We start from the raw sequence: 26291 nt of genomic DNA on the forward strand, positions 1-26291 counted from the left end.
TCGCCTTTTGTCACGTAGTGGCCAAGTGGCTAGCAGGTGGAAAGACTGTTCTACTCTCGGCCGAGGGACCCATGGCAGGTCGGCTGGCCTGATTGATTCCATGCCGAGGGGACTTGGATGTGAGTACGCGGATATGCCTCTCGGCCGGCTAGGTGCCGAGACCGAGACCCAAGTGACAGGCCGACAGGCTGCGTCGGTTAGGCTGCCTAATATGTTGACTTGCTTTGACCTTCCTCAATATGTTGACTCGGTCAGCGGGTGCAGAATATGCCTCATCAATTTGCCCCCAGCGTAGTCTATGCCGTGGTATGGACCTTCGATGAGTGTTGAGCGTATTCTGCGCATGTTGGACTTCTTCCCCGGCTTCTTCTTCCTCGGCTTGGTTCTGTTCAGGCCGTACCGTAAGGAGAGATTGTTTCTTAATGAAAGTTTTGGAATAAAGGAGAGAGAGAGTCTGTTTCATAAGTCCAAGAAGGTTCCACCGTAAAACCAAATGACAATAGAGGGAGTACCCCTCGAATGTGTGACTTTGAGTTTCTTAACAGAATTGGAAATAAATATTAAGAAATCAGCAATACAATCTTCTCCCAAATCAAACCCTTATATAAACCTATAAACTCAAGTACACTATTCACAACAATTTCACCTAATCATTCATTTTTACTTAACTCCCTCCAGTAAGCAATGTCACCCATAACATGGCTCATAGTTATTTCAACTCTTATGCATTATGTAACATCTTACCCTGAAACTGAGTTAATCAAAACTTTACCACAACAACCAGCAGTGAATTTCAAGCAGTTTGCTGGATATGTCACTGTTGACGAAGCCCAACAAAGACATCTCTTTTACTACTTTGTCGAAGCCGAAACTAATCCTCAATCTAAGCCCCTTGTTCTTTGGCTTAATGGAGGTTTTCTTCTTCCCAAATCACTTTATTTTTTTTTATTTGTAAAGTCAGTAGTCGATAATATTTATTATGGGTCAATCAAGATCAATGGAGAATTCATTCTACGGACAGAGGTCATGTCACATGAGATATTGTACATGTAACGTACAACAAAATAGTTGTCTTAAAACGCTCGAAATCTATTTATTTTTACATGTAAACACAATTCTTAGAGATCCGCAAATTTCAACATATTCTATGTACATTCGATCCTTTGATGCGATAGGATAATGTACTTGTTATTGTAAAATCAACATCATTTTCTTTATGTTGTTAGTTTTTAATATTTATATTAAAATTCAGGACCTGGTTGTTCGTCTGTTGGATATGGAGCCTTTATGGAACATGGACCTTTCAGACCTACTGAAAATGGCTTGGTTGTCAATGAATATAGCTGGAACAAAGGTACAAACAATAATCATATATAGAGTTGGACTATTCGATTCGTGATGAAAAAGAAATATGAATTCACTAATTGGATGTGTAATTTTTGTTGTCGATGATTACAGAAGCAAATATGTTGTACTTGGAAACACCAGTAGGAGTCGGTTTTTCCTACTCTTCAAACAAATCATTCTATAAGTCTGTCAATGATGAAATTACAGGTTATTCCCTACTTCATCTTTCTCATCAGTCGATCTTAATGAAGCGCAAACACCCGTATAAAAAAGATGACGGGATTCAAACACGTGATTTAACGTCTAGTCTTGTCTTTACGTCTTTTCAATGTGAAGATGCACAAATTTGTGTGATTTCTCTCATTTGTGAGTTAATAAATTTGATTTTGTTTTGATTTCATTCAGCAAAAGACAATCTTGTATTTCTTCAGAAGTGGCTTACTAAATTTTTTGAATACAAAAAGAGTGACTTGTTCATTACAGGAGAGAGTTATGCAGGTTATATTCAACATTTTTTTTCGTTAACAGTTATTTTAATTTCCTTTTAATACCAAAAATCGTACTCGTATTGATTATCGAAAATTGAAACCAATCTAAAAATGATGAAACAGGGCATTATGTACCACAGCTTGCCGAACTGATCTTGAAGACGAACCTCCAAACAAATCTCAAGGGAATTGCTGTAAGTTCTATATAGTTTCGAATTGTTAGAGTATTTGTGTACCAATACGTTGAAAAATGAAAATACCGAGATTATTCCTAAACAAAAGAAGGAAAACATTTAACTACGGCCGTTTTATTATGTTTCAAAGTGAAAAGTGAAAAGTGAAAAGATAACGATTTTGTAATTCGAAATTGACGGTAAATTTATTTGTGCAGCTAGGAAATCCGCTACTAGAATTCAACACAGATTTCAATTCAAGAGGAGAGTACCTTTGGTCACATGGTATTATATCTGATGCAACATATGATCTCCTGCAAAATGTATGCAATTATTCACAAATTTTAAGACGATCTTTTAAACAAGCTCTTACCCCTGAATGCCGTATGGTGAAGAACAAAATGGATTCTCAAACGACCGATTACCTCAATCTTTACGACGTTATTGTTGATGTTTGCTTGCACGAACAAACACGTTTTCTCACCGCTTTGGTAAGAATAAAGGAGTATCATTTAAATTCTCGCAAATTCATCATTTTCCTCGCAACAATCATTTTTATACCTTGTAAAATTTAAACATAACAGAAGGATGATAAGATTGATCCTTGTCAAGACGATAAAACAACAAATTACTTAAACAAGCAAGAAGTGCAAAAGGCTTTACATGCACAACTTGTGGGTGTCACCAAATGGAGTCTTCGTAGCAGGTAACACTTCTTCAAGAATGCCCATTTTCGATATTTGTTATTTTGAACCCTGATCATGAATAATGATACAATCATGTATTGGTTGATGACATTGAGACAGTGTTGTAAACTATACTGCGGACGACGCTCAAGTGTCCACCCTTCCTTTACTGGCCAATTTAATGAAGCTTGGTGTTCGTATTCTTCTATACAGGTAAATACTACTCCCTCCAATTCACAATAAACCTCCCATTTTATTTTGGCACAAAAATTAAGGAAACACACTACCCCACCATATAATTAAATCTGGACCAGACAAATACACTACCCCATAATACAATTAAATTTGGACCACACAAACACTTACCAAAAAAGGAAATAGGGAGGTTATTGTGAATAACCGAAAAAGGAAATAGGGAGGTTTATTGTGAATTGGAGGGAGTATTAGAATATGTCTATATTCATTGCACAATATTCTGTATATTAGCATATATTTTGTATTACTCTTTTAAATACGAGTACTTCATTAACTCGATAATTTGACAATAGTTCTACAATTAGCGCAATAGCTTAGCAGCCTGGCACTATAAAAAGGCCAGGTTAAATACTAAACCAGCTCAGTTAACCAAGTGATTTTGATTTTTAAAACAGTGGTGACCAAGATGCCGCGATCCCGCTAACCGGAACACGAATCCTGGCAAATCGATTGGCAGTGGAAATGAGGCTGAATGAGACAGTGCCATACAATATTTGGGTACAGAATAACCAGGTTTGCCTTCCTAATTAATTCCATATACGACCACACTTGTGGTTAGTCCTAGTAAAATTGACATGACAAAAAACTAGATCAGACCCAAAATATATCCAAACAGGATAATCCGCCTAATTCGAACGATCTAGGACCTGGTAACAATCCAACCTGAAATCCGAGAACTAATCTGGTAATGCAATTAACTTTTTTCTATCATAGAAACATAAAGAGTTTGGGAGAGTCGCTAAGTTATTCAAAACGAATTCTGACGCGGGTAGTCAGCTATAGCTATTCATTGGAACATGAGTCAATACATAGCCCAACTTAACATGCATGATTAGATGGCAATTCCACAACCTATTGGCCCGAATATTAGCCGACCCCAACGATCCTAGCTTCAAAAGTTCAATTTGATATTTATTAAGGTATATGTGACTCACAGATTGGAGGGTGGACTCAAGCCTTTGGAGACAACATCTTAACATTTGCAACCGTAAGAGGCGCATCACATGAAGTCCCATTCTCGCAACCAGCCCGATCAATGCTGCTCTTTAGCTCTTTCCTTCAAGGAAAGCTTCTCCCAAAGGCACCTTAAGACAATTAATAAAACCAGTTGGATAAACTACAAGTGTTGAAATGATTCTAATCCATCATTATTATTTAGTATTGAAAATGAAGAGCATAATTTGCAGTTCAAACAACAAATTTTGATTAGTCTCATTTTGACAGTGTTCAAATGACAGAATTAGCTAGTGCCCCTTGAAAAACCTAACCAAGTACAAGCGATATGGGGAGTGCCCCTTCAAACAACAATTCCGTCATTGACCAGGTCCCTGAGCAAATGAAATTTGACATCAATATGTTTACCCTTACCATGAAACACAGGATTTTTGGACAGTTGTACAGTGGAGTTGTCATCACACATGATCATAGTCTCATTCTTCAACCTTGATATACTTTAAGATCCTTCACAGCCAAATACATTGGCAAGCACACAAAGCTGCTGCTATATATTCAGCTTCAAATCATTCTTCCCTTTTCTATAGAAAATTACTAAATTAGTCGTACCTTAGAATTCTTTTTGCTGCAAGCCAATGGGACGTAGTTGGATTAGTTATAAATCTACTTATTAGGCTGATGACATACATTAAGTCGGGTCTAGTTAGTAGTTAGAGTGAGATACATAAGACATCCAACCACTTGCTTGAATTTCGAGTCATGGACTTTTCCACCACTCTCATCTTTGCACAACTTTGTACCCGGAACAATAGGATTTTTTTTTACCGCATTACTATTCTCCATTCCAAACCTTGTTAATACTTCTCTGGCATACCTTCTTTGACAAATGAAAAATCCATATCATTCAGACATTGTTTCACTTCTACTCCAAGAAAATATTTCATTTTTCCCCAACTCAGACATCTCAAACTCAGATGATCTTTTAAACTTATCACACATGTTTCTATCATTTCCGGTAAAAATTAAGTCATCAACATAAAGACTTACCAATTAACAACTGACCTCCTTTTGACTTTGTTTATAGTGTGTGCTCCGTGCTCGCTTGGACATAGCTCCAAATTTTCTCGGAGAAAGTAAGCTTCAATTCTGCTTTATCAATCTCTCGGTGCCTATTTATGAATCGTAATTTGCACATAAGACGTGTAATTTTTCCGTTTTATCAACAATTAACATCATTGAGATTCAAAAAAAACATGCCAATTAAACATTTATTGAAATTACGCAGTACCAATAGTGTGTTTGAAAACCCTTGTTTATAGTGTGTTTGAAAACCCTTGTTTGAATCTCAAATCTGAATTTGACCCAAATCATGTTTAGCAACCAATGATGAGTTAATTAAAAGTTGCAAGTATCTTGCTGCAATATAAATATAATAATTAGGTGAGATTAATTTCGAATTTTGATTCAACTTTTAGGGTTCTGCAAATCAATTTCAACAGGTAGTGGTTGGGAAAGTGCGTTGATGTTCGGCCGGTGAAGATGGTGGCGGCAGGGGGAGTGGCGGCCGGTGCAAGGGGTGGAGGAGGGTGATTGGGAGGAGACGTAGGGGATGAGTGTTTTTTTTTTTGGTTTGTAATTTCTCCGTGGGAAATGAGAGGGGTATACTCGGAATAAAGGGGAAATGCGCGGAATTGAGTAAATTAATGCGCGGGATTTAGCAAGTCTCATTGAAGACGGACGTATCCGTCATCATTGTGGAGTGACGATACCATTTCTCTCACAAACGACCAAATAGAGGAGAGAGAAGACACGTGGGGGTCTTGCCCACCTTGTCCCCCCTATCCGTTTTGTGGGTGACATTAACCATCACTTGCTCCGACCCGTCTTCAGCAAGACTAACTGCTTATTTTGATGCATATCATATGTTTGATGATTTTCCTTCTTCAAATATGCTTTGCCTTAAATTTGAACCTTATATCCAAGATCTTTAGTTTACTCCCTCCGTCCTAATCATTGATTTACCTTTGCTTAAAATACTCCTCCCAAGATTATTAAAGGTTAATAACATGGTGTATTGCGGATGCCAGAGTTGTGATTTGGGTATTATGTACATGGTTTCTGTTATATCAGCTTTACTGCTGTTTTTCCTTACAAGATGTTACTTTTGGCGGAATAATAGAGGATGTATGTGTATTGTTTTACTTAGATACTCTCTCAATCTCAGTTATATTGACATGTCATTTACCAAAAAATTAAAACAGGTAAACCAATAATTACGATGAATAATTTAACAGCTTAGTGATGAAAGTTGTTTGATGTTCACTGAGTGCATTAATTTTGATGTTTCTTGTGTAAAACCCGTATGGGTGTAGAAGCCTTAGACGTGTTTGCTAAGGATACATGTGGTTAGTTTCTTATTGCTTCAACTGAGAAAGAGAACTAATTGTTGTAATTCAATCTCAGTGACCATGATATATAAGATTATGACGAGTCTACCACAGGACACCCATCTGGAGAAGATAGTCAAGTTGTTCTTTATTAACATGATGAGAGAATTTCGTTATATATACTCTCATTTCATTTTGACACAAAAATTAAGAAAACACACTACCCCACCATATAAATAAATTTGGACCACACAAATACACTATCCCACCATACAATTAAATTTGGACCACACAAACACTTACCAAAAAAGGAAATAGGGAGGTTATTGTGAATAGACGGAAAATGAAATAGAGAAGTTTATATTGAATAGGAGGGAGTATATAATACAATTCTGTTTTTCCTTTTTTGGGTTATTTAATGAGAATACTCTGAACTATGGGGGGTGCTTCTCAAAATACTACAAACTTTATTTTAACTACAAATAATACCAACTTTTACACCATTTCGCTTATATTAAAATATGTGGACGGGTTACCTGCTTAGCAGGTAAAGATGTTATAATCTCTCCTTTAAAACCTTTGTTTTCCTTCTTTTTTTTGTCATCGTCATTCCTTTTTCTAGTATAATAATAACAGCAACACTAAACCACCATTATCTCTCAATTTCCTCCTTTTTTCAGACCACCATAAAATTGTCATTTCTTCCCAATTCACACCTTCTGCTTCTCTTCCTCCTTCATCTTCTTCATCCATCGTCTCTATTTTACCAACAAAAAAGACATATGTTAGTATCTCTTTTCTTTTCTTCAAATCGCAAATCCTATAAATCAATTAAAATTCAAAATTGAAATTCCCTTTAATTGATCTAGCATATTTCCCCTTCATCCCCCTATTGTACCAATTATATCAATGACTTCTTCAATCAAAGTTTTAAATTGGGTTTTCGAACCACTTTTGTCTAATTTGGGGTAAGTTAAGCTACTGATTTTTTTTCAATTTTGGGCTTTCAAGATCAATTTTTCGCCTAAATGCTATTTGGAGTATTGTCTCTGGCTAGACTAGAAATGTCAACTCTTTCTTTACCTTAGCCAACGAAGCACGTGATATGAGTGCATTTCTCTCCTGAATCTCTAAGGAGCTAGGCATTGGTGCTTTTGTTTTTGAAAAAAGTGCAGCATTCACATAAATCGGCTATAGCATGTTTTCTTTGTAGTTTTAATTAAGTTAAGAGTGGGGAAAAGTGTAAAAGTGGTAGAGTATATCACTCCCAATATTGTACTCAGTAAGGCCCTGTTCTTTCTGACTTTTTAAATCGAATCGAATGAAGTTCGAGTGAATTGAACTGAATTAATCAATCGAATGGAGCTGAGCCGATCAATCAATCAATGGAGCTAAGTGAATCAATCAATCAATAAGAAATCGAAATTTAATCAATAAAGTCAATTGAGTTTAATCAAATCGAAATAATCATAATAATAATAATAATAATAATAATAATAATAATAATAATAATTAATATTATTGTTATTAATTATCAACTATTATAATACTAATATTCATAGTATAATACTAATACTAATACTAATATTTATAAGAAAAAAAATTATAATACTCCCTCCTATTCCGAATAACTGTCCCATTTGGACAATGGCACGAAAATTAAGGAATGGAGTTAAAATAATGAAAAGTATTGTATAGGAGTAAGAATATAGGAGTTAAATAATGAAAAGTATTAAATATGATGGTTTAGGGGTGGTTGGGGTGGTAAATAAAGAAAAGAGTCAAGGGTAGGAAAGTCCAAAAACATGTCCAAATATGGCAAATGGGACAGTTATCTGAATAGACGAAAATGGCAAATGAGACAGTTATTCGGAATAGGAGGGAGTATTATATATGAATAATCATAAATTATAATAATGAAAAAATAGTAATCCCCCTTATACTAAAAGAATAAGAGATCTCCCAAATTTTCCCGCCTAAATGAATTTGGTTATAGTTGCCTAGTTGGGCTTTCATTATATCATATCTGTAATTGGACTTTTATTATATCATATCTGTAATTGGGCTTTTATTATATTATATCTACAACTAGATCATACTGATCTTTTCCTTTTCCACCGATTAATAAAAAAACATTAATAATAAATTTTACAATTAAATTTCAAATTGAGTTAAAATATCATTTGTATAATTGTTATTTTCTTTAATATTTCTATCTAAAAAACCGCGCATTCGCGCGGAATCTATACTAGTTTTTTACTAATAATTTTCTTAATAACAATAATAAATAATAATGTCAATATTAAAAATGATATTAGTAAAAATAATTGTTCCGAATAAAAACACTCAAGTAAGCGTTGCTCAAATCCGGGTTGGGTTAACGCGCTCCTCTCAGATGGCACCTCGAACCTATGCTTGCTCTCTTCAGATGGATCTTTCACGCGTAACAAACAGGGCCTCGGAGGGTTCGCAAGAGGTCCTTCTCTGATGTCTTACGGTACTGGTGAATAGTCGGGACCTTGCTTGAAACTAAGGTCTCTGTGCCCTCTCATTAATAACATTATTATTAACAATATTATTAATTATAATTATAATAATAATAAATAATAAAGAATAATAATATTAAAAAATAGTATTATTGATAACAAAATTAATAATAATTATTAAATTTAAGATGAATAAAGCTGAAATGAGCTAAATTGAATGGAGCCGAGCTGAACTGAACTAAACTAAATGGAGTGAAATGAGCTGAATCAATCGAATCGAATCAATGAATGGAATCGAATCGAATCGAATGGAGTCGAGCCGAATCGAATCGAATTTAGCTGAATCAATCAATAGAGCTTTGAATCAAGTGGTGAAAATAAGCCAGAAAAAACAGGGCCTAAGTCAAAATTTAAAAAGGTAAGAAAGATCAGGAAGTCTTGTTGAAGACGGGTCGGAGTAAGTGACGGGTAATGTCACTCACAAAACGGATAGGGGGACAAGGTGGGGCACCTCCATGTGCTTCCCTCTCTCCTCTATTTGGGTCATTTGTGAGAGAAAATGATATCCGTCACTCCAAAAGCTAAAGAGGGAAGGAGGAGGAAGATGATGATAGCTTAAAGGACAAAGGTTATTACCTGCTACAATAAGTTAAAAAACACATATTCTATTTATGGAGAAGGAGTGTAAAAGTTGATATTATTGGTAGTTAAACGAAAGTTTGGAGTATTTTGAGAACCACCCCATAGTTCAGAGTATTCATATTAAATAACCTTTTTTTTAAAAAAAAAAAAAAGAGTGAAGGATAACTATGACTGCATCTTTCTTGACTAAATTATTCTCAATTGCAGATTTGCAGCCCACTGCCTATAGGCTATATTCAAGCATCCATTCCTTGGTGGTCACAATATTTTGGTAAGTTTGCTGCGCCCTCATGAACTAGCTACTGTAAACATTGATACTATCTCATACTCCCTCCAATTCACAATAAACTTCCTTATTTTCTTTTTTTTGTCTATACAACTTTTTTATTTTCTTTTTTTTGTTAAGTGTTTATGTGGTGTTATTTTCTTTTTGTTATTTCCTTTTTTGGTAAATGTTAGTGTGGTCTAAATTTAATTTAATTATATTATAGAGTTTTTTCTAACATGTGCTCTTAATAAGAAGCTTTAAGTAAGGAAAGTTTTCAATATTATATCACTAATTATGGTAAATATATGAGTTTCAATTCTAATTTGTCATAATATCTTCTCAACAAACTTTCCCTACTTAACTTATATCATGTGCCTTAGAAAATCCGTTATATTATAGGAGAATGTGTTTCTTAATTTTTGTGTCAAAATAGAAGGTGGAGTTAATTTAGAATTGGAGGGGTATATAAATACCCAACGCCGTTTCAATATTCCGAGGAGGTAGGTTTTGAGTTGGTTCTAGCTCTAGGGAAAAACAGGAGCAAAAACTGAGCTCAGAGTATTTTCATCTAATTTATATTTTTTATATATTTATTCAAACGCCGTACTTAGTTTATTTATTTAGCTGGAGGAACATAATAAATTCCGAAGCAGAGGAAGAGCGATTGTTTAGGTATAAGTATTTGGAGAATGAAAGCAGTAAAAAATTCCGAAGTAGAGGAAGAACGATTGTTTAGGTATAAGTATTTGGAGAATGAAAGCAGTAAAAAATCCGAGCTAGAGGAAGAGGAAGAACGATTGTTTAGACTCAGGAACGATTGTTGTAAGAAACTGACAGGCACATATTTGGATGTGATATCATTGTTATCAAATAATGGTAACACTAATTACTTGGTTAAGTCTGATGGTAGTTTTGTTGGTTTAGATTTTGTTAAGGGAAAACACCTTGTCATCTCTTGCGTCTCCCTACCCTTTACGGATGTTGATGATTCTGAGTCATGTTGGCGCGTCATGGCAGACACTTACTCTTCCCATAACAATGATTTTGAAATGGTTGTTGCTGTCACTATTAAAAATAATAATAATGAAGAAGAATCTGTTTTTGATGATTTCTTGTCGTCCTTACCCTGCCTTGCCATACCATTCCCTGACTTGGACACTCGTACTTCTATATGCTCCTTCATTGGCTTCCCTATGGACAAGTTTGACTCAACCACGGAGGTTTCTGCCATTGTCGTCAATCCCGCTGGAATCATTTTGCACTACTATGGCACCCCTACTCTTTTCCTCAATTATGGTTTTGAGTGGTTTACTAGTAATGTCACGGAGATTGCACTGCAAGACGATATCTTGAGGTCCAGGTTGGATCCTTTTCATAACAAGCTTAAGGGTTATACTTTGCCCGAAGCTGTTACAAGGGAGCCTCTTTCCCTTGATAAGGATATTCTGCTCTGCGACCCGTCTCTCATGCTCTTTACATTATCTGGCCGATCTTTGACCGTGTCACAGCTCAGCAAAAAGTATGTGGGTTTGTACCTATGCCTTAATTTTAACTTTCTAACCACACTTGAATACATCCATCATAAATGCATACGAAATAAGGAGGAGATTGAGATAGTGCTTGTATGCTTGCCCATTTATGATCAACCAAAGCTCTACCTTGAACAACTTATTCAATGTCCTCGTATAAAATCCTGGTTTATTTTCCCGTATGACAACAACGTTAGCCGCAGACTGTGGCGTGTCTTTGGTTTTGAACACATCGTAGATAGGTTTATCATTGTGCCACCTAAAGGCAAGTCCGGGGGGGAGCTTTTGGGAAGAAGCGTGGTTCAACATTTCAGCCAAAGGGATATTCACGCATATCCCTTCACAAGAAGTGCATTCCTGGAGCAATGGTTGGCTGCTCTCAAGTCAGTCACCCCCGCTTCATTGTTTAAAGGTAGTTGTGAGACGCACACCTGTCTTGTCGACTCTAAGGGTGTGTTTGGATAGAGAGAATTAGAGGGAAAGGGAGGGGAGGGAAAGGGAGGGGTTTAATTTCCTTTGTTTGGTTACAATATTTGGAAGGAGGGAAATGGAAGGGGAGGGGAATGAGAGGATTTAATTTCCCTCCTTTAGACCAAACTAAAATCTTTCCATCATTGGCAAGATTTGGAAGGAAAACTTTTTTTTGACTCTCCTTTCATCATCATCCTCCATCCACTCTACCATCTCCCTCTTCCTCCCCTTCCATCACCCTCTCATCATTTTTGTTATCCAAACAACCATAATTTATTTTCCCTCCCCTCCCTTACCTTTCCTTCCCCTCACTCCCCCTCCCCTCCCTTTCCCTCCTAAAATGGTATCCAAACACACCCTAATAGTAATGTTGTTCCTGAGTCTGCAATCAAAGGCAAGAACTTGCTCCTATATGTTGACCGGATTCAGTTATCAGACAAGCACACTAAACTTTGGCACCTGCTTATGAAGCATTATCCTGAAATTCAGGCAATGGGTTGCGAAGTTGTATATGTTCCTTTGAATATTAGTGGCACCGGCAAACCAAGAGCAGATGTTAAATTGCCTAAGATGCCATGGCCCATGATGCCTGTCAAAGCTGTTAAGAAAGCTTGGGACACCATCAAACTGTTCCTTTATTACGTCCATACTCATGATTGTGATTGTTATGTCAACCTGTTGGAATAATTTAGAGAAATCTAGATTATACATGTATTAGGAAAATTCTAAATTAGGGCCATAAGATTAGAAGGAATTATCTAGAAAATTCATGAAGGTGAAAATGGTGCATTGTGCACCGACATAATGTGCCTATAAATAGGCAGTGTAATGGCTTTGTAAGGTGACTTGTACCCAACAATTACAACACAATTAATACAAACAATTGCACTAACTCCCTCTCCGCCTACATCAAACTTTTACAAACAATCAATCAAACATAAAACTAACAGTGGTATCAGAGCCACTGGAAAACTCCGACGATCCAAGTACTCTAAACAAAAAGCAAAAAAAAAAAAAACAAAAAAAAAACATTCACAAATAAAAATTAGTCCCAAATAAAATCACACATTCAAAATAATGTCAAACACATTACAAGTAAATTGGGTACCAACATTCAAAGGCGAGAAATACGACCTTTGGAGTATCCAAATGAAATCAATATTTATCTCACAAGGACTATGGGACTTAGTCCAAACAGGGTATGAAAAACCCAAAAATACCGTCGAGGAAGCATCATGGGATGCCACGAAGAAAAATTTATATATCGAAAATCAAAAGAGGGATCACTATGCCCTTTCTTTGATTTATCGAGGACTCGACGAGACAATACTTCCACGAGTCATTTCCGCTGCATCATCAAAGGAGGCTTGGACGATCCTGGAAAATACATACAAGGGCTCTGGCAAGGTAATTACTATTAAACTTCAAACTTTATGGAGAGATTTTGAAAATTTATTAATGTCAGAAGACGAGAATATAGAAGCATTCTTTAATCGTACCACTAACATTGTTAATCAAATTCGTTCATACGGTGATACGATTGAAGACACAAAAATTACTCCAAAAATATTAAGAAGTCTTCCGAAAAAATTTGAACACATAGTGGCCGCCATAGAAGAGTCAAAAGATTTAAAAGAACTTACAATAACTGAATTAATGAGCTCATTACAAGCTCATGAAGAAAGAATGAAAAGATTTTCCGACGAGCCACTAGAACAAGCATTTCAGGCCAAATTAAAATTTAATGGCCAAAACAATAACAAAAACTATCAAAACAAAAGAAATCCAAATAATCACATTAGGGGGAGAGGTGTTTATAACAATCTAGGGAACCAACCATATAATCAAACAGAGTTTTATTGCCAATTATGCAAGAAAAACAATCATAAAACAGAAAATTGTTGGTATAAATGTAAGAGGTGTACAAGACACACCCACTTTGAAAAAGATTGTTGGTTCCATAAAAATGATGAGGCAAATTTCATTGAAGAAAATGAACCGAGTGGACAATTATTTTACTCTTGCTTAAATGCGGAAGAAAAGTCCACAGATATTTGGTATATTGACAGCTGTTGTTCCAACCACATGACTGGCAATAAAAATGCATTCGTCAGTCTAAATGAAAATGTAAAATCTCAAATTACTCTTGGCGACGGGAGAAGCGAATCAGTTGCGGGTAAAGGAATTGTAGCCGTTAAAACTAAAAACGGCTTCACTAAATTCATTCATGAAGTCTTATATGTCCCGGGCCTAGCACAAAATTTACTAAGTGTTGGACAACTGATACGAAAAGGATATATGGTGAAATTTGACTACAACAAATGCCTTATTTACGACAAGAAAAGTGGCCAATTAATAGCTTCCGTACACATGGCCGCAAACAAAACTTTTCCATTAAAAATGCCCTTAAACACACAAAAATCAGTTACACAAAAACACACCTCAAATATCAAACATTTCAAACTCCCCAAAACCAAAAACTTTAAACCCATCTTCAAAAAATCAGAAATTACGAAGTCCACAATATCAAGAAAAACAAACCCTGAGTTCGCAAAATGACTTTGATTGTGGCCAAGCCATAATGGTACTCACAGCTCGGGAATCGTCAAATTCTCAAGAAACAATTAAAGTTGAAAAAAGAAGGGAGCTTGTGGACAAATCAAAATACAAAGAAGTCATGGGCCGAAAACAGCCATACAAGACCAAGCATGACGAGGATTGCTCCATCTACAAGACTCGGCGGAACACTATAGGCCACCTAACATCAAGATACCGCAACAATTATTTCAATGATAAAAAATTCACACAGTCCGTCAAAGTTCAAGATAAGTCATTACTATACCTCAGAGCTCGTGGAAAACGAAGAGATCGAGTTACAAATTTCCAAGGCGTGGGAGCAGTTACAACAATCATTCACAGAAAGAATTTTAGCCGGGAAGATTGTCGAGTTCAACAAGCTACTCAAAGTTCTAGATTTCTCAAATTAGGGGGAGTGTTGGAATAATTTAGAGAAATCTAGATTATACATGTATTAGGAAAATTCTAAATTAGGGCCATAAGATTAGAAGGAATTATCTAGAAAATTCATGAAGGTGAAAATGGTGCATTGTGCACCGACATAATGTGCCTATAAATAGGCAGTGTAATGGCTTTGTAAGGTGACTTGTACCCAACAATTACAACACAATTAATACAAACAATTGCACTAACTCCCTCTCCGCCTACATCAAACTTTTACAAACAATCAATCAAACATAAAACTAACACATAGCGCTTGGGAAAGATGGTGGGATTCTTTCAACACGTGTTAAGAAGGAACTAAAGACTTCTGGAGTGAATGATAATCTATTCTGGGACAATCTGCGCGAAGAGTTGATTGACGAGTTAGATCAACTGGATGACTGCGATGATGACATTGATTAGCTTGAAGATCATATCAGTTTAGTTCAGATTCCATAAGTTCAGTTCAGTTCAGATTCTATAGGTTCAGTTTATTTCATCCTATAAATTCAGTTTCGAAAAGTTATATACAGAGTATTATTTTTAAAAACCGACGGAAAATCATTTGACATTATTAATTATTCGATACATATGTACATTATTATTTTTAAAACAAAATTATCACTATTCTCATTAAGTCATTATTTTTTTATTGTAATGTAACTGTAGTATAATGTATGAACAAACCAATGTATATAAAGCGGTAAAATGTTATTATCTTACCTTGTGTTTTAGACTATATTTTCTTATCATTGTTTCTCTTGGCTGCCCACTAATTTCTTATAAATTTTTTGTTTAATCTCAATAAAAGTTTGCGCTTTTTTATGATGATAATAATAATAACAATAACAACAATAATAATAATAATAATAATAATAATAATAATAATAACAAAAGTTTTTTTTGTCAAACATAACTTTAAAAAAAAATATTTCCAAACACCACCTCTAAAAAAATATTTCGTCGAACACAACCTTTAAAAAAAATTGAAATCCATCATAAAAGTTGTGTTTGACAAAAAAATTATTAAAGGTTGTATTTGACAAACTTTTTTTTAAAGTTGGTGTTTTAAAATATTTTTTTAAAAAAAAAGGTTGTGTTTAACAAAAAAAACTCTATTACAACAATTACAACAACAACAACAACAACAACAACAACAACAACAACAACAACAAGAAGTTAAATTAATTAAAGTTAATTTAAATTCGAATTGTGTAAGTTCAATTCAGACTTTATAAGTTCAATTAAGATCTTATAAGTTCAATTCATTTTAGTTCAGATCCTGTAAGTTCAGTTCAGTTCAGATCTTCTAAATTCAGTTCAGATCCAATAAGTTCAATTCAGATCTTATAAGTTCAGTTCAGTTCAGATCCTATAAGTTCAGTTCAGTTCAGTTCAGATCCTATAAGTTCAGTTCATATCCTATGAGTTCAGTTCAGTTCAGTTCAGATCAGATCTGTTTCAGTCCAAAAGAACATAGCCTTAATGTTAAATGTAGGACCTAAACTTTGCTACTTTTTAGTATTTACTAGTTGTTGTGCCGTGTCTTACCGGGCGCGTTGCCCCAATTTGGCACAACAGTATGCACCAATATTTAGGAATTATTAGATTAGAAAAAGACGTGGCTGGTAAGGATAATATTATTGGTAGTCTAAAGATAAAACTTTGGTAAATCTTTAAGATAAGACTCATACAAGACTACCAATCAATCAATCAATGTATATATATATATATATATATATATATATATATATATATAGAGGCCGGATCCGGTGAGACACCTCATTATGGCGAGGCGGCCGGTCTCACCAAATTACTACATTGGACTGATTTGCATTATACATGGATGGGCTGATTTTGTAATGTTGGACTGAAAAAACAAGGATGAAAATTAGGGGTCAACAAGAAACTTTTCATTTGGTCCAAAACACTTTCTCTCTCTAATCTAAAAAAAAGCCCAAATACTTTATTCTCTCTAATCTAAACAAAAGGCTCAAATTCTTTCCTTCCAAAACTACTGAGTTTGAGGCGATATCATCAAATTTGTGAGACGATTTCATCAAAATAATCAAATTCTGACAATCAAAGAGGCGAATTCATCAAATTAATCGATTTCTTAGAAGATTTCGAGGTAATTTCCAGGTAATTTCATATTATTTGATGAAAAATTAATTTTCTTAACTTCGTTCATTAATTGATGATATAATGATCAAATTTGAACAAAATCGAACTGTTTTGTAAATTTATAAGGATCAAAAACTGAAGTATTTCGTTAGTTTAGGGTTTGAATTCGATCAAAACTGAGTAATTGAGCAATTTCGTCATTCGCGGTGTAAAATTTGTTGATTTTGTTAATTCATTCATTAATTGATTATAATTCATTCATTAATAAGGCTCAAATTGACGTTGCGACTTTAATTTCAATGGAGATTACGGACATTACAAAGAATCGGTGATAATATCTTTTGAAAAGCAGGTAATCTCCGTTTTTTTCGCTATTTTATGAAGTTGTTTTGCTATTCTCCTGATTTTGTGAATATGTGAGGTTATATTGTGAATCTAAGAAGTTATTTCGTAAATCTGAGAAGTTATTTCGTGAATGTAGGCTATAATATCCCGAATTTGATCAAAAATAATCAATTTCGCCCTACTTATTATGGTATTACTGCGATGTTGCGGTCTAACTCCCGATCTCTGCAGCGACTCTGATAATAGTGCTATTACAACAGGTATTCTGTTTTGTCCCTATTTTATGAATTTGAGACGTTATTTTGTTCTGGTTTTGTGAATCTGAGAGGTTATTTTGCGAATCTAGGAGCTAATTTTGTGCATCAGAGAGGTTATTTTGAAAATATAAACTGTTCTGGTTTTGTGAATCTGAGAGGTTATTTTGCGAATCTAGGAGCTAATTTTGTGCATCTGAGAGGTTATTCTGAAAATATAAACTTTTTTTATGAATCGAGAGGTTATTTTGCGAATCTAGGAGCTAATTTTGTGCATCGGAGAGGTTATTTTGAAAATATAAACTGTCTATAATATCCTCGAAACTTGGATCGTGGCGAAAATTGTTTGACATTGTTTATTTTGTGAATTAGAGTGCTTATTTTGTGAATATAAGAGCTAAATATAATATTCAGAAAACTTAAAAATCTTGTAATTTTTCATCACATAAAATTTCGCAGGTTCATGGCTTTCGAATTAACTAAACAACAACATTCAAAAATAAAATAAACTGAAAAGCTGAAAAATTAAACAAGATATGATATTTGTTTAGTTTATCAATCACCCCTATTTGTTCGAGGCAATGCACATAGAGCAATATTGATATAGCTATAGGTGCGCGTTCATCTCGCATCACGAGTGATCTTCCAGCATGTTTAGATGAATATGGGACTCTTCTACATACTGGAGTGTAGCTAAAATATTTTGAATCAAGCCTTGATGCTACCCATAGAAAGGGCCCCCGAACTCGGGAATAGGTAGCCACCATTCGAGATCTAGTACGCCCAAATTGCTCGAACTTCTCCTGCAACTTAAAAGCCTGTTTGCAGCCATTGTCATTTGTGCCAAATTGAATTAGTACTAATCCCATAAAATGACAAGTCTGCTGCGCAGATAACAGGCACCAAAGACTCTATCTCATAACCTTGGCTCATTAAACAATCTGCCAATTTAGAGAGGTCAGGACAAACATACTTCCCTTTTTGATTCATATAACCTGGAACATTCGCAAAACACAAGTATAGGGAAATACAAATAAATGAGACATTGTGTGCAATAGGGATTTTTGAAATGTTTTACCGAAGAGAGAAGAGAGGTTATTGGTATATACTATTATGTTTCGTAAATTAGTTATTTATAGGCATGGTATTTGGCACAACCGTCAACAAAGATGCTGTTCATATTACCCATATATTAAATTTTTTGATTGAATGCTTGATTGTTCAATGTCCTTTTCTTGGGAATGGAACTGTTATTAACAAATCAACAAAATATCTAGATACATACAATCTGACCTTTTCTTAAAAGTGAATTCATAATCTTCACCAATTTTTTTTTAATTATTTGAACCGATAATCGATACTTTATTTAGTGAATCTCGGACTTTATTTGGTGAATCTCAGCCTATAGTTAGTGAATCTTGGGCCTTATTTTGTGAATCTCTGTTGTTAAATGTTACTGATGCAATTTATTTATTTCTTATTGTGTGAATCAGAGACCCTAGTTTGTGAAACTAGAAGGTTATTTTGTGAAACTTAAATAACTAATATATACAACCTGGGTAAGATTAAAACTAAATAAGATGACAAATTCTGAAAAGTTTGCACAAGTCCGCACCATTGAATGCTTTAATTGTCTTGTATCGACATAATATTGCATGCTTTCTTATCTATGGTTGTCGATGTCATACTTATTATGGTGTTCCTACTATTTTGTTAATTTGAAACATTATTATTGTGAAACTTTATTTGTTAATATAAGAGCTAATAAGGCTAAAATTGACGTTGCGACTTCAATTTCAATGGAGATTACAGACATTACAGTAACTGGTGATAATATTGCTGTTGAAACAGGTAATCTCCTTTTTTTCGCTATTATCCTGATTTTGTGAATATGTGAGGTTATTTTGTGAATCTAAGAGTGAATTTTGTAAATCTGAGAAGTTATTTCGTGAATGTATGCTATAATATCCTGAATTTGATCAAAATTTATCAATTTCGTCCTACTTATTATAGTGTTCTGCGATGTTGCAGTCTAACTCCCGATACTACAAATGCGACTCGATAAGAGTGCTATTGCAACAAGTATTCTGTTTTGTCCCTATTTTATGAATTTGAGACGTTATTTTGGTCTGGTTTTGTGAATCTGAGAAGTTTATTTGCGAATCTAGGAGCTAATTTTGTGCTTCTGAGAGGTTATTTTGAAAAATATAGACTAATATCCCGAAACTTGGTTTGTGACAGAGGAACTTAGATGCTAATATTGTGAAACTTGATTTGTGAATCTCCTATGTTGCTCTTTTTGGCAAAACTTACTAATTGAACCGAAGAAACATCAATCTTTTATGAATTTGAGATGTTATTTTTTTGAGATTGTTTTGCTATTCTCCTTATTTTGTGAATCAGATAGCTTATTTTGTGAATATAAGAGCTAATTATGTGAATTTGATAGGTTATTTAGTGAATATAGACTATAAGATTATGAAGCTTGGTTTGTGGCAGAGATTGTTTAACATTGTCTATTTTGTGAATCAGAGTGCTTATTTTGTAAATATAAGAGCTAATTATTTGAATCTAGTAGGTTATTTATTGAAATATAGACTATAAGATTCTGAAACTTGGTTTGTGGCAGAGATTATGAACCTTATATGCTAATATTGTGGAACTTTATTTGTTAATCTCCTATCTTGCACTTTTGGCTTATTTTGTGAATCTACAATTTTCGATTGTTGATTCCAATGTTAATTGCATGAAGCTTCTACCTCTCTTGTTTTAACAAGCCCTACAGTACCAACTATTTCCACACCTACTACTCTTATAACTTACACACCGAGTGGCGACCAACGATGGATAAATAGGATTGATGAAAAGTTTACACCAAATGATTGGGAAAACATTTATTGACTTAGACTCAAATATCTTTGTTTTATGAAACGTACGCTGTTGCTTGTGAGTTTAAATCAAGGAAATCTTCAAGCAAAAGGTTTCGTGATGATATTATCATAACAAAGTGCATGGTTTGCAATCGGGAAGGCTGTAATAAGAAGAAAAGACGACCTGCCCTAACTGGTGTTGCAGAAAAGGCGGATGAATCCGTTGCATCGAGATAACGAAATAGGTGGTACAAAGAGCAAACCGAAAAAACCAAATGCTAAACGTAGGGTGAAAAAAGGTGGAGGAGAGGCAGAGAGTTCCAACAAAGGGTCAACCACAAGAATAACAAAGATTAGAAGGTGGGGCTGTCCAAAGAATGATAAAGTTCAAGTTCCATGAGAACAAGTACATGGTTGACGTGTTTATTGAGGGTCACAATCACCCGCTTGATGTTGTGAAAAATAAGGAATTTGAGCAACTTGCTGAAAATATCAATGAATTTCATATGCAAATGATTGTCAGCAATTCAAAAGCAAATGTTGGTCCTAGCTTAACACACCAACTATGCACTCAACAATTGGGTGGTTTTCAAAATGTCGGGGCAACAGTCAAGCAATTCAAAAATTTTCAGAGGGAAATAAAGTGTCTAATGAACAGTCATGATGGGAAAATGTTCAAATCACGCTTAGACACCCTAGCTGAAACAAAAGGGCTCCACTTTGTTTATGAAAAAGATTCCAAGAACGCATTGACAAGGATTTTCTGGACGGATTGTAACATGCAAAGAGCGTATGCTCTGTTTGGGGATGGAGTTTCATACGACCCAACTTATGGTACAAACAAGTACAACATGACGTTCACGCCTTTCACGGGCATTGACCATCATAAAAGGTCAATCACATTTGCATGTGCGCTTATAGAACATGAAAACGAGGAGTCATTCATGTGGGTATTTGACCGCTTTAAAGCGGCTATGGGTGGGAAGGAGCCTAACTACATCATCACTGACGAAGACCCAGGAATAATTAAAGCAGTTCCAGGTATGTTTCTGAAACTAACTACAAAATTTATATAGTATGAATCCGAGGATAAGACATGAGATTCACAAAATAACCCCCCAGATTTACAAAATAAGCTATAGGATTCACAAAATAAGCTATATGATTTATAGTCCGAATCTGAGGATAAGACTTGAGATTTACATAATAGTGCATCATATGACTTTGTTATGTGAAACTGCGTGAATTTAGTTATTATAAAATGATGGTGACGGTCGATAATTTGATTTTGTTCATTGCAGCTAAGTTCAAAACAGCGAAACATCGGTTTTGCATGTGGCACATCATGAAGAAAATAACCGACAAGGTTGGGAGTAAAATTTGTAGAGATACCGACTTTTTAACCCGTCTGAACGGTGTTGTATGGGACGATGACCTGGAGCCCGGGGAATTTGAAGAGAAGTGGCTTAAAGTCATGAACGATTTCTCCTTGGAAGACAATACGTGGTTGAATGGGAAGTTCGCTGATAGACACACATGGATACCCGCTTATTTCAGAAATGTGCCAATGGGCGGTTTACTACGAACTACACAAAGGTCAGAGAGTGCTAATAGTTTCTTTAAGCGGTTTGAAAACAAATACGGGACATTAATCGAGTTCTTGGTGCGCTATGAAAGCGCCACGACCACCAAAAGCACTGCCGAAGCTCCGTGAAGAGGAGAATGCGAATTCAATCCCCGAACACTATATGGGTCAAAATAGGAGACACAAGTAGTGAGAAGCTATACCCATGCGATGTTCTATGAGTTCCAAAACCATGTGAAGCTTTCAATAAATACCTGCAGTTTGGTTGGATACACTCCGCCGAGATCCCGTGACGAACTTTGAAGTGTCGTTAGTTGAGGATGCAAAGAAAGGACTAAAATTTGCGATTGAGTGCGGTAGAAGCACGAATGATGTAAGGTGCACATGTAAACTGTTTGAAAGGAGAGGTATTTTATGCAGTCACATCATTTGGGTTTGTTCGGGAAAGTTTAAGGACATACCTGATAAATATATTTTGCAAAGGTAGAGCAAGAATGCACTCAAAAGTGACGTTTATGATTGGAATGGGAATCTGTTAGAGAAATACAATAATACCAGTACAAAACAAATTGGAATGTCTGTGGTATGGTCTGAGATTCATTTAACTGTTGGTATGCTCAAAAGGAAAGAAGAGTCGGATGTGAGAGAGTTTGCCAAGTTAATCAAGGAATTCAGGACAAAACTAGAGGGAAACACTCAACCGTTGACAAAACAACAACAGATTGAGCTTCTACTGGGCTGCAAGGTTCCAGAAGAAACCAACATCTTACCGCCTAATGTGTCTAGGAACAAAGGCCGTGGTAAACGGTTGGTGAGCAAGAAAAATAAGGCAATCAAGAAGGCGGAAAAAGCAAAAAGGTTGTGTGCTAACTGTAAGCGCAAGGGTAACCACGACAAAAGGAATTGTCCATATGATTTTGCAGACCTTCCTCCAGTGAATCAGGTTTGTATTCATCTACGCAACTACATCTGATATTAATCAAGTATTTTATTTATCTGTTTATCTTATTTTGAGAATCCCAGAGGTTGCTTTGTGAATCCCAGGTCTTAATTTGTGAATCCTGGGTCTTGTTATGTGAATCACATATCTTTATTTGTGAATCACAGAAATGAGACTGATTGTATGTAGTAACCTGATATAATTCCTCACTTTGTAACATAAATGACAACAGTTGGCTTATATGAATGTGATTCACGTCGTGTCACCCAATTTTGCATGATCCTCACTTTTATTATTGTACATCTAATGTTTGTAAACATCTTTCTAATTCCAGCTCTGTCTTTTACGTAGGGAGAGCTAGCGGACGAAGAAGTAGAAGAGGAAGGGGATGAGGATGAAGAATGAAGGAAAGAGTCTTCTTAAGCCTTGAGAAATAGATATGATGATTGAAGAAGACACTGACAATTTTGAAAGGAGCAGTCTTTTAGGTTGGCAACATATTATTGGTTTCCAAAAATATGGACATCTTATTTGTTTATCTTATTTTTGTGAATCTGAGAGGTTCTTTTGTGAATGTAAGAGGTTGTTTTATGAATCTTAAATCTTAATATGTACAAAAGACCTGGAAATCTTATTTGTTGGAATTAATTTGTGAATCCTGGGTCTAATTTTCGCGATTATTAGGAAGATTCGTAATCTTATTAGAAAGGAACGGTCGACTGGCTAAACGGTCTTATTTTGTGAATGACACAATTTAAATATTATATAAAATGGATTAGTGTGAATTATAGACGTTATTTCATGAATCTTACCGTGTGAATGACAATATATAAATCCAAGGTCTAATATTGTGAATCGACTTGTTTTGTGAATCCATCTTTTGTGAATATCGTCTTTTTTTTGAATCTCAGACATTCTTTTGTAAATCTCAGGTCTCATTTTGTCGACTTGTTTTGTGAATCCATCTTTTTGTGAATATCGTCTTTTTTTTTTAATCTCAGACATTCTTTTGTGAATCTCAGGTCTCATTTTGCGAATCAGACGCTTTATAAATCATCCACGTCAAATTCAAGCGACTAATCAATTCCATTGATTAAAATCAATTCCATTGATTAAAATCAACTATTACAAAAGGAGATATACTAAATAAGCAGATTAGCACCCAACTAAATGACTAATAACATATTCACTAGAATACTTGATAGATCCTGCATATACCATCTAATACTATACTAACATAATACTTGATTGTATCCACCACAAGTTAAATTCCACGCATAAGGGACAAATGCCTCCGACGAACCAACCAGAGATAAGTAAGTATACACTGCATAACACCCAAAACTCACAGCAAAAGAATAAATGCTGCCCCGTTTTTACTACACGCTCACAAAGACAATCATGAAGAATAAATTCCCAACCAGAGAAGCATACACTGAAGAACGATCTCCCTGCTTCACATCATATCACCACCATAGACAAGCACATCTTGCTACTTATACTCCTATATCGAAAAACACATAAAATATTTCAAAATATATACACGGACAAGCATGGCTCGCTACTATTCAAAATATCGCGGATACTATGAATGAATGGGGATTTGATATGCAAAAGTTATTAAAGAACCGGACTGTACTGTTCTAGTATTTGCATCCCATGAAAGTAGTTGCATCATTACGGACTTTCGAAAATCGGCATTCTCTCGCAATTGTAAGAAATTATAGTTGAAATTAATGAACAACACAGTTTCAAATACAGATTTCATGTACGTATATCTTTTCAACTTGTTTCTTACCTGATAATTGTCCGGATTCTCGCCAATCACCGAGCTCACAAATTCAACATACTCAAATACCTCAACACGTGAGCTCCACAATCAAAACTGAATGTAGTATAGTGTTCAACGGTTTAGTAAACAATATTTAATTTCCGTAAAGCGGACACATTAGGGAATAACTTACTTATTTGATTGTTGAGGAACTTTGAGAGTTATAACCCTGTGAGAGTGCAGAAACCGCATGGGATAATATGACGGGGAACTACTTGCCAAAATAGGAGATAATTTGGCCACCTGAAAATGTTTCGAGTTAATACTGATTGTACACTAAAAATGTTTTATATACTCTGATTCACAAACTGTCAAGGGTTAGATTAGGCAAATAATTAATACCGTGTCTATGGTTGTATTATGTACATCATAAGACTGTACGCTGTTGCTTGAGTTGAGGATGTAATTCGTTTTACTCTCCATATCGCATATACAAGCCCACCAATGTTTGTCTTTGATCAGCGGTATAAAAACCTGATATAATAAAGATTAGTCTCCAATTTAAAGCCCTACATGTCCGCCACAAAAAAAAAAAAAAAAAAAAAAAAAAAAATTGTTGAGGGACCAGACCTTTCGGATTGTGGCACCATTCACCGGTTTGTATGTCCCACTGATGTATTGATTCCAAATACAAGGGTTTTCTTCTTTGTACAATTCTACATACCACAAAAGGTGATTTTACAAACCATATCAATTTGGGATAATCAAGATACTTGAATATTAAAACAAGTTCAAAGCTAACCACGATGACAGTCGATGGCAAGTACAGAAGATCTGGTCGATGAAGTGTCGTCTTAATCCCAAACATATCAATCACCTAAAAAAACGATATTAGGAATGAAACAAAAGATTACAGATAATACAATGAAATGAACGCTGATAGTAGTCTACTTACTTGATCCATAACCCACTGACGCGGTCTAAACGTAGATAAAGCCGCTCGTGTGACTTCCATCCACTCAGTACACACCATAGCCTCGCTGTAGTAAGGCACATTAAGAAACATTACTAGAATTATCCAAATAAAAATAAAAATTAAAGTAAAGGGGCAAGGGAAAAGCACAAAAAAATAAAAGTAAAGGGCAAAAATACTTACTGTGTGACATCTCTTCCTTTGCGGTGCCAAATAAACTTCACAAGGTCGTCTTCAGAATAAGGTAGACGCCGGTAGCCCCTGACAAATATTAATAAGACAACTTAAGATCTGTGATTCACAAATCAAGATCTTTGATTCACATAATAAGACCCACGATTCAGAAATTAAGAACAACAGATAAAACCAATAATAACATCTAAGATTCACAAAACATGATTAATAAGGGAATGGGTCATACATAGGCACACAATTCCACTCTTCTGCACTTCGTTCGACAGTAGCTTTCAACATGTTGTCACCGGAGGTCATAATTCGAAGGCATAACTTCAATGCATAGCGTTTCAGGTGACTTACCTATAAATGCAAAACAAAAAGTACTTATAATTATTCCAAAGTTCACGAATCGGCCCCCGTGTTTCAGAAATTAACTCCAGTGTCCGACAAATCTAACTCTCGTGTTCACAAGGTTAAGTAAAGGTATCTTACAGAAGTTATAATTAAAGGACAGTCAGTTTTGTTCCCTTTGTAATGCTCCAACAGGTGAAACAAATAGACGCCGG

The 26291-nt window shown here is 35.2% G+C and overlaps 1 protein-coding gene and 1 long non-coding RNA gene across 2 annotated transcripts; one reads left to right on the forward strand and one right to left on the reverse strand.

The window, feature by feature from the left end:
- The first annotated feature begins 684 nt into the window (after positions 1–684).
- On the forward strand, positions 685–3135 carry LOC141655230 (serine carboxypeptidase-like 45). Its single transcript, XM_074462319.1, has 8 exons — positions 685–913; positions 1253–1354; positions 1459–1554; positions 1753–1845; positions 1938–2029; positions 2227–2499; positions 2593–2714; positions 2815–3135. The coding sequence occupies exons 1-8, from the start codon at positions 685–687 to the stop codon at positions 2909–2911; spliced, it is 1104 nt and encodes a 367-aa protein (XP_074318420.1). The 3' UTR covers positions 2912–3135.
- Positions 3136–25731: 22596 nt separating this feature from the next.
- LOC141656065 (uncharacterized) lies at positions 25732–26291 on the reverse strand. Its single transcript, XR_012548317.1, has 3 exons — positions 26218–26291; positions 25970–26085; positions 25732–25809 (listed from the first exon to the last, which is right to left on the reverse strand). It is a non-coding gene; the product is annotated as an uncharacterized LOC141656065 (long non-coding RNA).

This window comes from Silene latifolia, chromosome 5 (assembly GCF_048544455.1).
Source record: "Silene latifolia isolate original U9 population chromosome 5, ASM4854445v1, whole genome shotgun sequence".
Lineage (NCBI taxonomy): Eukaryota > Viridiplantae > Streptophyta > Magnoliopsida > Caryophyllales > Caryophyllaceae > Silene > Silene latifolia.

What these genes read in the sequence shown, in the direction of transcription:
- LOC141655230 (XM_074462319.1), top strand. Translation starts at nt 685, where the DNA reads ATGTCACCCATAACATGGCTCATAGTTATTTCAACTCTTATGCATTAT. An exon ending in TGAATATAGCTGGAACAAAG is followed by an intron (nt 1,355 to 1,458) that starts GTACAAACAATA and finishes CGATGATTACAG; the next exon opens with AAGCAAATATGTTGTACTTG. An exon ending in TGTCAATGATGAAATTACAG is followed by an intron (nt 1,555 to 1,752) that starts GTTATTCCCTAC and finishes GATTTCATTCAG; the next exon opens with CAAAAGACAATCTTGTATTT.